The sequence below is a fragment of the Aulonocara stuartgranti genome, assembly GCF_965226115.1.
Source record: "Aulonocara stuartgranti genome assembly, chromosome: 4".
Classification (NCBI taxonomy): Eukaryota; Metazoa; Chordata; class Actinopteri; order Cichliformes; family Cichlidae; genus Aulonocara; species Aulonocara stuartgranti.
In genome coordinates this window covers 13,803,060-13,820,293 of record NC_138942.1, presented here as the reverse complement: position 1 = coordinate 13,820,293, position 17,234 = coordinate 13,803,060, and the positions used below count along the sequence as shown (strand labels likewise).

The 17,234-nt window shown below is 37.2% G+C and overlaps 2 protein-coding genes across 2 annotated transcripts; one reads left to right on the top strand and one right to left on the bottom strand.

The window, feature by feature from the left end:
* The first annotated feature begins 2,470 nt into the window (after positions 1 to 2,470).
* LOC309705776 (neuropeptide B-like) lies at positions 2,471 to 3,507 on the top strand. The gene is made up of 2 exons (XM_082531762.1): positions 2,471 to 2,796; positions 3,310 to 3,507. The coding sequence occupies exons 1-2, from the start codon at positions 2,539 to 2,541 to the stop codon at positions 3,436 to 3,438; spliced, it is 387 nt and encodes a 128-aa protein (XP_082387888.1). The 5' UTR covers positions 2,471 to 2,538; the 3' UTR covers positions 3,439 to 3,507.
* A 385-nt stretch (positions 3,508 to 3,892) lies between these two features.
* LOC309705797 (guanine nucleotide-binding protein G(o) subunit alpha-like) lies at positions 3,893 to 16,683 on the bottom strand. The gene is made up of 10 exons (XM_082531780.1): positions 16,515 to 16,683; positions 15,183 to 15,318; positions 15,002 to 15,093; positions 14,819 to 14,911; positions 14,164 to 14,324; positions 10,126 to 10,254; positions 7,423 to 7,552; positions 7,265 to 7,336; positions 6,473 to 6,560; positions 3,893 to 4,256 (listed from the first exon to the last, which is right to left on the bottom strand). Exons 1-10 carry the CDS (start codon positions 16,551 to 16,553, stop codon positions 4,066 to 4,068), a joined length of 1,131 nt encoding a protein of 376 aa, XP_082387906.1. The 5' UTR covers positions 16,554 to 16,683; the 3' UTR covers positions 3,893 to 4,065.
* Positions 16,684 to 17,234: the final 551 nt, after the last annotated feature.

Sequence of the window (17,234 nt, the reverse complement as noted above, 5' to 3'; positions counted from 1 at the left end):
AGTCTGATGCTGCTTTGTTGTGGTGAAAGCAGAGTTAGAGCAGAGGTAGCAATCGGGAGCTGCGTTTTTTTAATCATTTTTTGTTTAACAATGTGCACATTGTGTCGTTGTCCATAAGACACTGTTTTGGTTTATGTGTTTCATTTATTTGCCTTTTTGGATTGAGTGATTATGAAAAATAAAGTGTGGAGGTGAAGGGGTGGTGTAAGACTAAAATCTTACAGTTGCATTAGCTGTGAACTGAGAGGCTGACATGATTAGATAACCAGCTTTTTCTGCATTTCAGGATCATAGGAACTTCATAAGAGCTTTACTAGAATTACTCAGGCTGTCTACTGTGTTTCCTCTCTTCAGATGCTCTGCCAGGCCTTTGCTGCAGTTGCATTCACTTGTTGCTCCTTTGTGAGTCTTTCTGCCTTCTGTTCTGTCTTCAGTAAATGAATAACATGCTTGTGATCAGGTTATTGACTCAGCCACTTAAGAGCAATCTATTTGTCTTCAGATATTTTTGGGTTGTTTTGCAGCTGCGTTGTGGATCTTTACCATCTGTAGCCTAGCATAAAGCCACTTTTGCATTTATCTTCTTTCAAATGATCATTACACACATTTTTAATGTTTTATCTTTAATATTGCAGTAATAAAAACACGTTGTTTCAGACATTAGCACAGGGGGATAATGGGGAAGGTGAGTATATGTAACACATAACGCTTGACAAGAACTAATACGTATGTCACTTTTGTTAGTAACCAGCTTGAGAAAAACAGAGAGAAAATGGAATGAAAAATATGTTCAAATGATTTATTAACAACAATAATAACCATTATTTAATCATTATCCATCCATCTATTCTCTTCTTATCCAGTTCAGGGTCACGGGGGAACTGGCGCCTATCCCAGCTACTATAAGGCAAGAGGCAGGGAACACCCTGTAAATGTTATAATTGGCATCCTATTCTCATGGTAAATGGTAAATGGCCTGTATTTGTATAGCACTTTTCTAGTCCCTAAGGACTTTACACAACCAGTCATCCACCCATTCACCAACACATTCACACACTGGTGATGGCAAGCTACATTGTAGCCACAGCCGGATACTGGCGCCACCGGGCCCTCTGACCACCACCAGTAGGCAACGGGTGAAGTGTCTTGCCCAAGGACACAACAACCAAGACTGTCCAAGCCGGGGCTCGAACCGGCAATCTTCCGATTACATGACTTCCAGCTCATGAGCCACGATCGCCCCTATCATTCTCATGATAATCATCTTCCTTATTGTCAAATACATGGATAGTTATATATTTAAAGGTCATATAAAGTATATGAATTCTACCCACATGATGCACAGCTTATATAAAATATATATATATATATATATATATATATGTAAATTGTAATGATAATTAGCAGAATACTGATCGATCAGTTCAAACTGTGTCATCAAGTCACATCCACCATGTTTAACAGATGATGTGATATGTTTTGAATGATAAGCCCGTCCTTTCCTTAAGATGATCTTGGTTTCATCCACTCAAAGAATGATGTTTCAAACCTGAGCAGACTTTTCTTTTTCTAGATGTTTTCCAGAAAAGACTGATTTGTCACCTGTTGTTCACAGTAGGTGAATCATCTGTATTTAGATTTCAGCAGGCCTGTCTTGAGTGGAGATTTTAGGCATTCCTCATGTCTAAGAAAATCCAAATTGATCATCTTTCTTTTTATCTGATGTCTTTTTAATAAGTCTGTTGTTTATTTTGAGTTTCTATGATGACATATAATTCAGCTTCAGCCTTTATCATAGGTGAGTTGTTACACAGGGGCTTCAGTTAAGAAACAACAGTAGTCAGTCTGGATCTGGTATAACGATTAAATATTTGCAAAAACTGAAATGTGACCATTTGAGAAAATGCAACCAAAGGTCTTTAAGATCACACTAGCCATGAAGAGTTGGTGAGGAGTTCTCAGACTGGCCCCATGAATTGTTTATACGCAAAGATACACAACAGGCAGCACATTTAACTTTGTATTTATAACAGACCAAAGGCTTTGTATTTTGTTCTGCACAGCAGCAGTTTCTATGACTACTTTCCATCGCAATAACACAATGAGAGGGATTTCCATACTGACATATAAACACCTACGGAATTAACTAATGTTGAAATAAAAGGCCATACATTTGGACATTAACATGGTCAACTGCCCAGTTATTTTGCAGCCTGTGTAAGTGGAGGGACAATGTTTTTAAAAAATTCCTGTAATTTACCATATTTTGTTAAATCCCTTTGATTAAAACCTACAGAAATAAACCGAGAATTTGCGTCACCCTGGAAATACACGCATCAAACACACCCCATCTAAAAGCGCAATCTAGCCTATAGTATATCAATGATCGCGCAGCTTTCCGTGACGAAAACTAGCTGCATAATCACGGGTCGCTATAAGTAGACTCGGAAAACGAGGATACAAGCAGTGAGCGGTCACTTCCAATAGGACTTGTTGCTCTAGAGTAGAGGTGCGAACATTCAAGCGTCAGTGCTCGTCATGAAGAGGTCTCCTAAACTCGCGCTCCCCATTGTAGTCATCTCAGTGCTGGTCGCTTGCAGTCCAACGGAGGCATGGTACAAGCAGGTGGCCGGCCCAACCTACTACTCCGTAGGCAGGGCGTCCGGTTTGCTGTCCGGTATTCGGAGATCAGCTTACGTGAGGAGAGAGGAGCCGCACCATGCAGACACTGACGAGTCCGCAACAAACAACGTGTTCTCCGAGATCCCGGCGTCCAGTTCCTTCTTGAAGACGATGGTGAGTGGTCGCTTTTTAAAAAGAATTTTAAAAATCTAATTTTCTTTTCGACTAAGGATAGCACGCTTACAGACAAACATAAATAAAATCTAGTGGAAAAAAATGAAAAGTATTGTTTTTATGATAATCTGTTACCGTCACTTCAGTAAGGAAGGAGCTGTCCATTCAGCACCGTTAGACTCTTATTTGTACTTTTTTTTTTAAGCACAAATAATAAAGTTTTAAAAAAAAAATCTCATTTTATAGCAAAATATAAAAATTTAAAGCTTAACTGTGCCAGTCTGTAATCTACAATTTTCCAAATGTTTATTTTTAGAGCAACAACTTTTAAGCACTTTTTTCCACTTTAAATTTTGTGTAAATGTTACGTGCAAAATACCTCAATGGTACTTCCTTAAAAATTAAAAATAAAAATCTTATGTCAACTTACTCAGGTTTCCAGAATATATAAGGTTATTGATTTCGGATGCTCTCTCATGCAGTACCATTTGTCTTTTTCCTCTCTCCAAACAGCCTGTTTGTATAAAAGACATTACACCAAACCTGCAGAGCTGTGAACGCATCCAGGACATCAAGGCTTCATTTCGGTGCAAAGCCGATGTCTTCCTCTCTCTGGACTCGTCAGATTGTGAAGCAGACTAAGCAGCAAAGCCAACAGCTGGGATAGATGACCAAGCATACTTCTTGCAGGACTGACATTTTAAAACTGGACATTTTAATAGGTGTTGCACTAGAGACGCTACTCTTATGAACCATTTGACTAGAATAAACCTGCTCTAAATTTTTAAGCTTGAAAAGAAATGTATTAATGTTTATGAGTTTTCTTGAATAAAGTATTTCATCCTTGTTCAGTCTGCTGAGGTATTACAGTGTGATTTTTTGCTTGCACCCAAAATTGCAAGCTGAAATGCCTTAGCTCAAGCACTGCAATGACAAGTTAGTGGTACTAAATGTCAACATTTAAAATGAAACATTTCCAAAGTTGCAGTTAACCTTCTGTTGTCAACGAAATGTTGCTGCATGTATATTTTTGGGTTTTTAACAGTAAAAGACAGGGTAAGAAGAAAAGAGCCAAATTATAAAATGATCAGACATGCTTAAAAAGCATATGTTTATTTAAAATGTTATAAAGTCAGAAAGGAAAAAGAACAATTAAATAGTGTTACTTCATCAGATTTTGAAGTTCTAAAAGACAAAAGCACACATGAGAATTTACAGAGAAATTACAGCAATGAATGACTTAAAACAATTTAAAGAGTCTCAGAAGACTTAAACAAGCTGAACAGCTTCTAGGTTCCCCCTCATAATCTGATCAACGACCACATGAAATGCCACCCGTACGCTTGTGGCGTCTATGGCAGTGGTGAAGTGGTGGTACACAGGCCTGTCAGGGTTGCTGTTACATGCTGAGAACATTGCAGTGATATGGTGGGCTGCAGCATCCACATCACCATCAGCACCTATGATAGCAGGAGAAAAAGAATTAACTGCGCAAAGGTTAATCAGTACATTTCAAACCAGGCATTTTTTTGTTTTTCTTCATAATCCCCAAACGGACTAAGAGCTTCCTTTAAATGACCTGAAATGTGGCCAAGACAGCATCACATAGTTGCTGCAAATTTGTCAGCTACACATCCAGGATGTTAGTCTCCTGTTCCACCTCATCCCAAAGGTGTTCTATTGGATTGAGACCTGGGCCCGTATCCCTAAAGAGTCTGAGAATCCTCTCAGAGAGCTCCTAACTTAACCTAAAAATTCCTTGCCAGGAGTTTTAGCTTAGAAGTGATTCCAGAACATTTTCAGTGAACTCTGAGCAAGGAATGGATGGAAAATCCTATCTTAGTGAGGAGGTGTGGTTGACCCCGTTGCTAGGTATGAGTCATCATTTCAAAAGCCGTGATTGGTTGATCCTACAAGTTTGATGGAAATGAGCTTTTGGTGATAATGAGCAAAGGATGTACCCTCAAATCAATAAACATATTATATACTCTAATCTTATGCTGACTGTAATTGTAAATAATATTTCACATTCAAGAAAATATCTGGAAAATGAATAGTAAGCTGTAGGGGTTATAGCCATTAGAATCTAAAATATGTGAAAACTTAAACTCATTACACCCTGTTCAAATAATGATTCATGTCTTATTTGCTCATATAAATATCCTAGCTGGCATATTTTGTACTTTCACTCCCATATGGACCCCGTTGAAAACAAGATGGCCTATCTCAAGAGGCTGTCCTTAATGAAGTAGAAATCACAACGTTACAAGTCCAGTGTGGTCTTAACGAGGGTAACATGGCTCAGCTTTTAGCAATGTCTGTGATTGCAGACCCAAGTCATCACTGCTGCATTGTTGCATTTTCCCGGTTGCCAAATACCTCGGGGTTGTGATTACTTTCGTCTCCGGTGTAATAGCGTTGTGGCGTCGAGTTGGTGAAGTAATTGCATCTCTAAGGAGATCCACCACAAACATGATTCCTGCACGATCCAATCTGTAGCATCTCAATAATTCCCTGTCATCCAGTGTTTGCAGGACATCTCTCCTGCCTCTTCTGTTGGCCATTTTGTGCAGCTGCTTAGGGGAACTCCTAAGCCACTAAAAGTCCTCTTCCCTGCTCTTAGCAGATCTCGCCTTAGGAGCCCTTTTAAGCGCTAGGAATCTTGAGGAATAGCTTTTATATTAACTGGGATTGTCGTGTCACTTTTAGGGGAAATTCTAAGAAAACGTCATGACTCTGAGAATTTTCTTAGAATTTGGCCGCTAGGAGCCACTTTTTGCACAAAGATTCTTTAGGGATACGGGCCCTGGTCTTTTGAATACAGTAAACTCAGTGTAATGTTCAAGAAACTAGTTTGACATATTAGCCTACTGGAAGCTGCCATCAGAGGATTGATACACCGTGGACATTTAGTGACAATACCCAGGTAGGCTGTTGCACTTAAACAGTACATAATTATTACCAAGGGGCCAAAGTGTGCCAAGAAAATACTCCCCACACCATTATACCAGCCTGAACATTAAAAGGCTTTCATGTTTTTTAATGCCAAATGCTGACCCTACCATCTCAATTTTGCAGCAGAAATCGAGACGCAGATCAGGCATCGTTTCCAACCTTCAATTGTCCAATTTTAATGACCCCATGTGCAAGCATGTTGTGCATTCAGAGATGCTCCTCTGCACGTCTTTGCTAAATAACAGTTATTTGAAGTTCTTTTCCTTCCTAGCAGTTTGAAGCAGTTTGCTCAATCTCCTCTGACATTACCCAGAGAACCGATGCTTACTGGATAATTTGTCTTTTCAGATCATTTTGTGTGAAGCTTAAAAATTGTGTGTGAAAATCTCAGAAGATCAGCAGTTTCTGAAATACTCTGTCACTTCAAATCAACTTTCTTCTTGATTCTGATGCTCAATTTGAACTTCAGCATGAAATCTTAACCATGTACACATACTAAATGCAATAAAATGCTATCATGTGATTGGATGGTTAGATATTGGCATTAGCAAGCAGCTGAATATTAGCGGTTGAGAGTGTGGGTGTGTTGTGTTGCAAATTAATTCTCTTGGAATTGTAGTTCACAAAAAAAAAAAAAAAATCTCATAAAGGTTTAATTCCTTCATATGTCTTAAAAAGACATTTAGAAAAGAAAAGTGGGTGGAGGGTTTCTATAATGTACCTTTATAGCTAGAATGGTAAAGTCTCAAGTGTCTTCCAGATTTTAGGATCTTTTCCCGGAAAAGGTCCGTTTTGTTCATGAACAGAATCTGTAGGAGAGAAATAAGGAGTGTTAATAATACAATTATTCCTGCTGAAACCTCTTCACTGGGATTTTCAACAACATGACTCTCAGTCTCAAATATCTACAAAAGCAACTGTTCGTACACTCGAGGTCCATTTTAAAGAAAGAAAAATATCTGAACATTCAGCAGCATTAAAATCACTGGTATGCAAAAACCGGTATGCCAAGACATGCAAGTTCAGATCCATCCAAATCAGCTACAGTCAGTATGAAGTCATAATTCTAACCATCTAAATAGATTTTCTTCACATTTCTCGTGTAACACTATAATTGGTTGTTCAGTTTTAACACACAATCATGCAGAAATGATTCAAATTGAAAGAAAATTAAATCCTTCAATTGTATTAAGTTCAGGTGCTGATGGCTGATTTTTGCTCATAAAAACAATTTGACATTCTCAGTATGAAAGAAAACTAAACGCAGCGTCTCTGAAACAGTCCTCGCAGCTTCTTTAACTAAATGAAATATCCTGCATCTCAGACTTTGTATGCCTAATATGTATACTAGAAATGAACAAAACAGTCCTTCAGTCATTCCCACAAGGTTTAAGACACGGCACAACTCTAATATCCAACTTTCAAATATAACATTTGAACCCTTTAATCAATTAATGGTAGGAAGAACATGATCCAATAAAGGGTTAAAGAAACTCAAACTGCAAAAACTTACCATGGTGGTTTGCTGGAAAACCGTGTGGATGCAGATTGATGAAAAAAGTTCAAGACTTTCTTGCAGCCGATTCTAATCAGGAAAGCGGCAATTTTAACTCCAACTGAGCAAAATCCACTGGCTGTAGAGATTTCTAATCACAGTTTGTGACAACATACCACAGAAGGATCCTCCAGTAGTGCCATATCATAGCTGTTGAGGGCCACAACAAACACCACAGCTTGAATACCTTCAAAGCAGCTTAGCCACTTCCTCCTCACACTTTGCTGGCCTCTGACATCATACAGCCTGTCAACAAGAAAAAACTTTAAGCTTTATTTAGAAAAAAAAAAAACAAGTTGGGAAATAGAGTAATCACTACCTTTTACATATTTTATAGCTCAAAATTAAATTGCTAAGGCCTTGGTGCTCTGAAATAAAGTCGCCTGAGAACATTTCATATTTAGAAATGATACAATTTATTTAGAAGGAATGCCATTATGCAAATAAGTTAATTAGGAGAAGCAGAGGCAACAATCTGTATAAGTAGTTTTACTTCATTTTTTTAAGTTAGGAAGTGTCTCACTACAAATCAAACCAGCAGCTGACTTGCCTCATTGTGCAGCTCTGGATAAGCACCCAAGTCATACGGCAGCGTGCTCGACACTCAGAAATAACATTTCACCCGTTTAAATTATTGGAGCAATTTATCTCAACAAGACTCTGCACCAAGTGAAGTGAAGGGTCTTGGTGACACAGGTAATGAGTTCCCATTTTGGGGTGCTATGATTGCAGTCTTCATGTCAGAGACAATGAAGCATTTACCCCATTGGTCAAGAGTAAGCGTTAACAAGCTGGGTGACAATAAGTTTTAACAGTGGCATTTGACAGCAGTATTTATGTAGTGAGGACAGAAAAGCCATCATTTATAATGGAAAGAGGGCTCTTTATGGCTTTTCCCCATTAAGTACAAGAACAGGATCAGAACTAGATATAGACAACTTAAACACTGAGTTCAGCAAAAGAGATGGGACTGACTCAGTCTGCTTTAGCCATATTTGCAGGGCAACAAAATATTCATTATAAAACAAAAAAGCATTTAAGATCAATTTAAAGACAGAACACAAGACAAGAAAACTTAAATGAATTTAATGAAATAAATTTAAATGAAACCACTGAACAACAGTGATATCATATCACCTGCTACAAAAAGCAGTATGCTTCCTTAATTTGGTGAGATTTTTTCCTGCGTCCATTGCAACTGCATTTTGAGTAAAAAGCTAGAAGCAGCTAGTAGAACCAATGTCACCTTGTAGACTGGTTGAAAACACAAAAGCACTGTGCGATAAACAAGTTCAGAGAATTGAATCTAAACAATATTTCAGTTTTCATTGTGTGCATTCAGATATCAAATTTAAAGTTTACAAACTATAATTTAGTAACGTCATATTATTCATATTTTATCAAGAAAAACAGGAAAAAATCTGAAGGGTGACACTGCGGTCCTCGAAGCAGCTACAGTATATAAAATATTCATATTCAAGTCTTGGTATGATTCTGTTTGTGACCCACAGACCGAATAGAATCACAGTGAAGGGAAAGTAGGCAGGAGGCATCATGAATGCCTGGTTATTCTGAAAAACAAGAGTTATGGGAAAGAAAGTTGGGATTTCAATGAGTCATAGCTAACTTTCTCTATATTTCTGCTAATACTTTTGGAATATTGAGTGGAATATAGAGTAAAGTCCTCCATATTTCAAGACTGATTCATTGCCAGGAAGCCACCTGCCTTCACTCAGAATTGCTCATGAGGTTGGACAGAGTGCATCTCGATAACCTCAAACTGATATGCAGGAAATATTGATTCATTTCTTAACTTTTCAACAAATAACTTGAGAAACAGTCACAAGTAGATAATCTATCACTATTTAGCACAGTGTGTTAAAGTTACATTGGTTTTGTGTTAAAAATCTCTGAAACTATCAGCCTTCAGGCAGTTTCATAAAAACTATGACCCAGTAATTTCCACCACTTTAATTCTGGATGCGTTTGTTGCAGTTTATGGCGCTCTCGATGCCCATTTCCTTGACTCAGTCATTACTCGGCTGTCCAATAATGCATTTGTGCACAAGCGCACAATCTACAACAACAAATCACAGCTTTCTTTAAAGCACCACTGGTATATTTTATTCCTTTTTATGTGCAACTACAACATTCCTGACATAAGTCATCAGATTGGTCTTTAGTGGTTATGCATCAATATCTAGAGTCCTTTTATAACTACATAAAATGTTATCTTCTAAAGATGAAAGACCTCTAATCTATGTAACATAAAATATTTGTAGTGCATTGACTAATGCACACGGGCTGCTATTTAAATAACAGCCCGTGTTATTTAAATAGTCCATGAGTGTTGTTTCAGCTGCATGTGCGGTTTTGGTCTATATTTGTACACAGCAGCATATTGCAGTGTGTGAGAGCAGGGATTTGATTCATCAGGCTTAAGTATAATGGCCGATTTTTAATCCAGATTTCCTCATTTTGTTTGTGTTGGAAGAGTGTTAAGGGAATAAAAGAGTTCATTCAGTGATAACAAAGGTTTATGCAAACATGCAAAGAGTTCAACTGTCTCTTGAAAGTATAGTGAGGTAAAATAGTTTTAATATTCACTGAGCACAGGGGAGATTGAGTGGCAAACAGTAAATCTTAAATGTGATTCAGATTTTTTTCTCATATTTTTTCAGGCAATCAGTGGTCCACTCTAAAGCACTGTTTCAAAAAATAAAATATTAATTAAAAAAAATAAAAAATAAAAAAAGGAAAAGTATTACAGGTACAGTTATTTAATCTTTGCACTGTCGTATTTGGACTTTGTGTCTTACCGAAACATAGTTTTATCAACTTGAAACTGTGTCTCAATGATTCCACAGGTCCTCACTCTGACTCTCAGAACATCTGCATCTGTGGGAACGTAGTTTGGTGCGATGATTCGACTCATGTTCTCAAAGAAACTGGAGGAAGGGAAAAGAACAAAGGAGAAGGAACATGACTTCAGACTACAAGTCACTGTTTTTTGCCAAAATTTAGTTTGTATGAGATCACACCTACATTGTACATGTAGGTGTGACTGGACATGATACAACCACCAATTGCAGGTGAAAAATGCATATTCCCCAACTGCTTTGGCAATGGTTCTAGAGGCTGCTTGCTATCACTGGGTAAAACTGGTTGCAAAAAAGCCGCTGCACCAAAATCTTAGACTGACACAGCTGCCTATAGTTTTTCATTTTTGTCTGTAGACACTTAGCAACTACTTGCCAAGTGGTAGTAAAGGTGCAGCTTTTATTTTGAAGGCAAACCGTTTCCATTTCCTGTTTGTGTTGCACTACAGCTCAGAGTAGCTGGACAGTGTTTCTAGACAAGTCCATAACCTCCATTTAAAGTACAACAAAGTGTTAGCAACAAAAGCAATCACAAAAATATTTTCTCCAATCAGCTGGGGAATATAGTTTGTTTTTCCCAGCAACAGGTGGCTGCTGGTGGGTGGGCGGATATGCGATCAAGCTTTAGCAATCATTTTCCTAGTGACTGCTATAAAGTCTCCAGCAATCACTCACAGCTAATGGGAGTCATGCCTCATTTTTCATTTCCCCATGACCCATGGTTGCGGACCACTCTATATCTTGTGTAACTGGGCCCTTCTTCACTTCTTCAGCTTGTCATGTGACCAAAATGGGGGAAACTTAACGTCATGTGGTTAGTAGTCACATGTCAGTAAAACATCAATAGAAACTTCCCAGTTTAAGGAATTGGCAGCTAGTGTTTTTAGCCTTTTAAAATGCTGCTTTGTGTTTTTAGACAGGCCATGTTATTATGGCATATGGTAACTTGTGTTTTCTATCATTAATTATAGGTACAAACAATTTACTGTTCCATTTAAATTATTATTCCAACACAGCAACTATTTCAACTATTATCAAACTGATTTAGACAAGTGAAGAAAAGTCAGTTCATGATTATTTTAAATTTCATGCTGAGATACTCGCATATCCAAAGTCAGCATAAGTAACAAAAAGAAAACTTTGGAGCACAGATGAAGTTTGAGAACAAGCCCAACTAGAATGCAGATGGAGGTGAGTCTCTGTAAACAAGGCATGGATATTTATGGATGCAGCTCTCTCACATGCGTCATACTGTAGAAGCGCACACCGCTCCCCAGCAGTTATTTTTTGGGGTCAACATATGTTAAAGTAAAAGTGTTCACAAAGTCATCTTCCAAAGTAAGACACCCTAGGAACTAACAGAAAAACATCAGGAATTCTGAAGACTCTACTTTCTGCACTTTGACGCTTCTGACACACAAACAAAATAAACATGCCAACACTTATATACACAAGGAGCTAAAAATAAGGGTTTTAGACATTTTGATTTTAATTCATGCATGTTCCTAAAGGTCCTGCTCTAACAGTTTGAAGCTCTTCCGGAAATCTTGTGAAAGTCTAATGGACAAACAGACTTTATCCAAATTCTGAATGATGGAAAGAAATTGCTGCAATTTTTAAAAGCACATTTCTCCATTCTGAGGTCCTCATCAGTTCACTTGATTTGTTAGACTGTTTTTCTTACCATTTAATAATGCACCAGACAGGCCTGGACAACAGGCAGGCTATTTTATCACCCTGCTCTTACTATGGACCCATGCTGCTCACAATTTGCAAAGAACGCAGTTTTTAGTTACGTCATGTTAAAATAACCATTTGTTCCAAAAACCTGGTGACTCTTCAGAATTAATGCTGCTTTCACAGAGGTCCAAGTTATGCTCGCTCACCATACATGCTAGTTGTTAAACCAATCACAAAGTCCCCACTTATTCACATTTAAAAGGGTTATATATCATTTAAATAGCAGTTTTACAGACTTGCAAATCATTGCATTCTTTACATTTTCTAGGCAACATTTTTTTTAAGACAAAACTGTAGTTTAGTGGCAAGATGATCAAATAATATTGCTTAAAAGTGATCTACTTGCTTTAAAGTAATTAAAGGGGAACACCATGAATGATATAATATTACAGAAAAGTCAATCACACAAGCTTAAAAAATGTTTTGCTCTGAATATGCATTATTTATAATTCTGTGCATACAAAAAAGCAAAATTTTACCTCCTTAACAGCAACAAATTCAAGCTGATATAAAGTAGTGCTGATTAGAATCTGTTTCTAAAAAGCAGTTACATCAATAGTTACTTTGTAGTAACAGCAAATTTCAATTTAGCAACATGAACAGTTCAGCCGACGCCAAAGCTGATATCAGAAGTCATTTTACACATTTAGGTCCGGGGGGGGGGGGGGGGGGGGGGGAGTCAAGTGTATCACAATAGTCCAATCCAACATTTCCGGAGGGAGAAATCAATGCAGGGTCCAGCAGTGTGAAAACATAGACAAAGAGGCAGTCGGGTTTCACGTTATCCTCCAGCTCTCAAGTCCGAGTTCTGATAATGAAGCAGTCACAAATCTCTGAGACTGGCCACATGAAAGAAACTTTATCTCAACAGATCTACTTGCCTTTCCCTTTGAGATAACAGCTTCTATTCAGTCCATTTGTTCTACATTCAAAGATAAAAATTACTAAAGAAATTTCCATTTAAAAGACCATGCAACCAACACTGACCACAGTACACAGTCTTATGGTCTTTAAATAAGAGTAACCTGCAATTTAAGCCAATAAGTCACAAAATTCAAGAGACATCCTAATGAATGACCAACTTACACTCCACTATTAATTCAGGCTGAAGGAGAGGTCATTAAAGGCATCTTGATCTATGCTCAACTATCAAGGTAAGGAAATCTCAGAAAGTTAAATCAATTTATCTGAACGTAGCGGTTTTTATAAGAGAAATAAATGAACTGAAGTAGTCACAGTACATGTCTAGATTAACTTTGAGCCATAATTGAAAGAGACATGTTTTAATACTAGTAGTCAATAATAATGCAAAAACGTATGTCATGGACCTTCAAATCAAACATGAATTACAATTTGATTTGTTTATTGGGTCACAGTGATGCATTAAGAACGATTTCAACAATGACTGCAAAACAAACTGCCTTTACATAATAATCAGAATTTAGCAAGCTGCCCGGGGAATATCAGATATTTACTAAATAAAATATCACACATGTGAGAGGGGGTCTCATAACTGCACTTACAGGGAAAAACAATAAGGCCATTTATTAAAACATATTCCACACTCACATTAACAATTCCCACTTCACCTGATGACACAACACACAAATCATCTATGCTGAGTAGTCATGTAGGATTCATGACATTTTACAGGCTGCAGTGTAGCTGCCACAGCTCGCTTTTTGTTTTTAACTGAGCATCTACATTTGCACAACCTGAGGACAACAATAGGGAAAAGACATGCTCTGACCACTTCAATAATAATAATAATAATAATAATAATAATAATATAAATAAATAAATAAATTGTTTTGAAAACATACTAGCTGTAATCTAATATCTAAAAACACACACAGTTTATCAAATCCAGAAAAGTTATGTCACCACTGAATCATACTCCAAGATAGTGAAACTGCAACTTCATACACATCTTTGGATTCTCAAACAAGAAAACTCAGACATTAATTGTGTTTGTTTTATCTGCGCCACTTTAATTTTCATCTCCCTGGATCTCTGCAAACAGTTTTTTTAATGTGGTCCAATTAAGCCTATTACACAAATGTCACAGAAATCATTTCCTGAGCACAAGTTATTCTCAGCGCTCTCTTTACCGTAGCTCTGTATTGGCAAGATGTGACGCTATGCTTCTTACTGGGCAATTTCCCATGACATTTGCCACCATCAATCATAATTGGTCGTGTTGTGCAACATAAAGTCACTTAATGTCAATCTACTTACTAGAGAGCAGAGTCGTTCAGCTCAAACTCGTATCCTCGGGCTGCAGCTGCTCGGACTCCTTGGTCGGACCAAAGTGCACAGAAAGCATGAGCCATAAAAGGAAGGAGCTCCTGATCGTCCCCTAAACACTGGCTGCAGGACAGGATGGAGCGAGCATGATCCTGATAGGGACAATATTGTTAAAAGGAAAAAAAGAAAAAAAAGAAAAAAAAAAGAAGACACTAGATTTATTTTGGCATTAGAGTAAATACGATCTTTCGCCTCCAATCTGTAACGCCTGGACTCCAGAGTCTTCTACCTTGTTCTTGTTCGATTTAATACTAAATAGGCTTATCTGGCATTTATACGTGAACAGTGGCAGGATATTTTATATGACGATATCTTGGAACACCTATGTATACATGGCCTTAAAATCCATTCTTGCCATCTTGATTGTGCTCACAGGCTCATCTAATTGCATCATGAACTCAGACTGTTTTATGTGCTTTGATACTATACATTAAGTAATTTGCATCATTTCATTCTTTGTTAAAGATTGGGTTATAATGATGAGTCCTCTGTACTGATGCTGTGTTGTGTATGGATAGAGACTGTCATCTAGTGCAGGGAAGAGGAGTTGCAATTAAAATGGACTACAAAGACCTCTTAATCTCACCTTATTCTGCTTGTTAGCAAGGTTTATCCTCAGTGTCCCCATGCCTTGCAGAACAGTCTTCATAGAGGTCAGAAGATTGTCCAGTACTGCAGGCTGAGTGAAACATGTCAAAGACATTTTGTCATTTATCTGCCACCTACAAAGTTGTTTTGGCCTTTAGGCAGGACAGATAACTCGTTTTACCTTGAAACTTATAAGCTCTTGTTTGGAGAATCCATGATTATGGATTATCTTTATCTGTTTGACAATTGTACTCTTTCCAGTCTCTGGAGCACCTGACACATACAAATCGAAGGATTAATTTAATTTTAATTTGCCAAAACGTAACTAAAAATATATAACTGATACATATATGAATAAATACCGAGCATAAGGATTTTGACCACATTATTCTCCATGCTGGCATGTTTGTGAAGGTCCCGTTCTATTTTAGAGCTTTGGACTTTTGCCTTTTTATGCTCCTCTGCAACATCCTTGTGAAGGCACATTCCCAGGCACAGCTAATGAGAGAGAGAAAACAATATGCAAATTATAATGTATAAGATACACCTTTCACTTTAACACTTACATACCGTTCATACTTCATGTTTTCATTTATTCAATTTTAGATAAGAAAACATACTGCCCAACTTTTCAACAGTCACTTTTCTTTTTATTTCTTTCATTTTCTTTCCTCAAATACACTATTCAAACCTTTGTGAAATAAGAAAACGGGTATTATTTTATTTCACATTATGCAAACTAATATAGTGAATAATAAACTAAAAAAAATCAATAATAATAATAATAATAATAATAAATTAATCACATATTTATTTCAGAATACTTTATCAATCCCTCAGGAAATTATGTTGGTTACAGTTGCTCCAAGACAGTAACAGACTAAACTAATTAAGTAACAAGTTAAAGAATTTACAAATTTAAGAAATAGCACTAATATATACAAATTGCTCAATTATAAATATCAAGAATATTAGCAAAGAATATTACAGAGGTGGAATATATATGATTATATATATTTATTCTAAATAAATGTGATAAATACTTTGGACCACAGAAATATTGTTTAATAATATTTTATGTTTCATAAAGATAATTTTGTAATGTTTGTTTTATATTTATGTCAACAGGGTTGTCACAGACAGATGGGCAGGCTTTGTTTGGTGACACGTTTTTAACAGTTTTAAGAAACATTTCAAATATTCAAAACAAAAGTTTCTATACCTTAATCGTTATATTTTACATGCATTTTAGTTATCAAGTTAGAACAATTTTTTTTGGAAGGGGGGGGGGGGCGTTCTCAAAAATTAGCTCGTATTTTTAAATGAAAAACAAATTAAAATTTTGAGAACTTTTTCAACAACCACGTTTACATGTCTGAGGACGTGTGTCATTTATACAACAAACATAGGTTTTAGTGTTTAGTGCATGGGTTATTGTAAATCCAAAAATAGGAGAGGAAATACCCTGCAATTAAAGAATGACTCGTTTTTCCCCTCTAATTTTGTGTGTGTGTGTGTGTGTGTGTGTGTGTGGGGGGGGGGGGGGGGGGGGGGTCACTTTAGGATAAGTAATCGCAGAAGAGGAGCAGAAGAAAGTACTTTCACTGCCGCCAAATGTCTAAATGGGTCAAGCCAATGACTGTATATTCTAATTTTAAGAGATCCTGAGTTGTTTAAATGAAACGATGACTCACCTGCAGTGAGGCTGGCAGCACATTTAGACATGAAAACATCTCTGCGTTGTTGCTGGTCACTCTGGGATGGTGATAAACCGAAGTTATTTTTCGTTGGGGTGATAAAAACAAACGGAATGGCTAATTGGCTTTAATTAGGGCCACGTGCGTGCCTCTGTCTTTCAGAATGCGCGCCGCGTTCATGCTAGCTTTTTCTTAGAGGGTCACGAGCTACACCCAACTAAATAAGCTATAGGTAATGACCTGTATGCGTTGTATTCCTTTAAGGCTGAGGTGAGCTGTTCATTTCCCCAAGAGGCCACTTGAGAAATCAGTGTTTGGCTTATAAGATTATACAAAGATGAAATTAAGCACATTTGACTTATTGTCGTGAACCTCCGCAGCAGTCCCAGTTTCTCATGTGGACCTTTGAAAAAATGAATTGTCCACTCCTGCTTTAAAACATCGTAATTAGTAATGATCGAAATTAGAACATGTTCTTATTTCAGCTTCATGCCTCCAGTTTAAATGTGTTTTTATCAAACTTTCTTCCACAACATGTTTTTTGAAAGCTTACAGCACATTGCTGTGCGCTAATCAGCTGCTATTAATAATCTCAAATTAACGGTTTGACATTTAGCGAACTCTGTGTGACTCAGATGTGGCAAAATTAAGATCAGATTATCTCCTTCTGTCTCTCTAATCAAAGGTCACTTCTGTGTCCAAAACATAACTCTACCC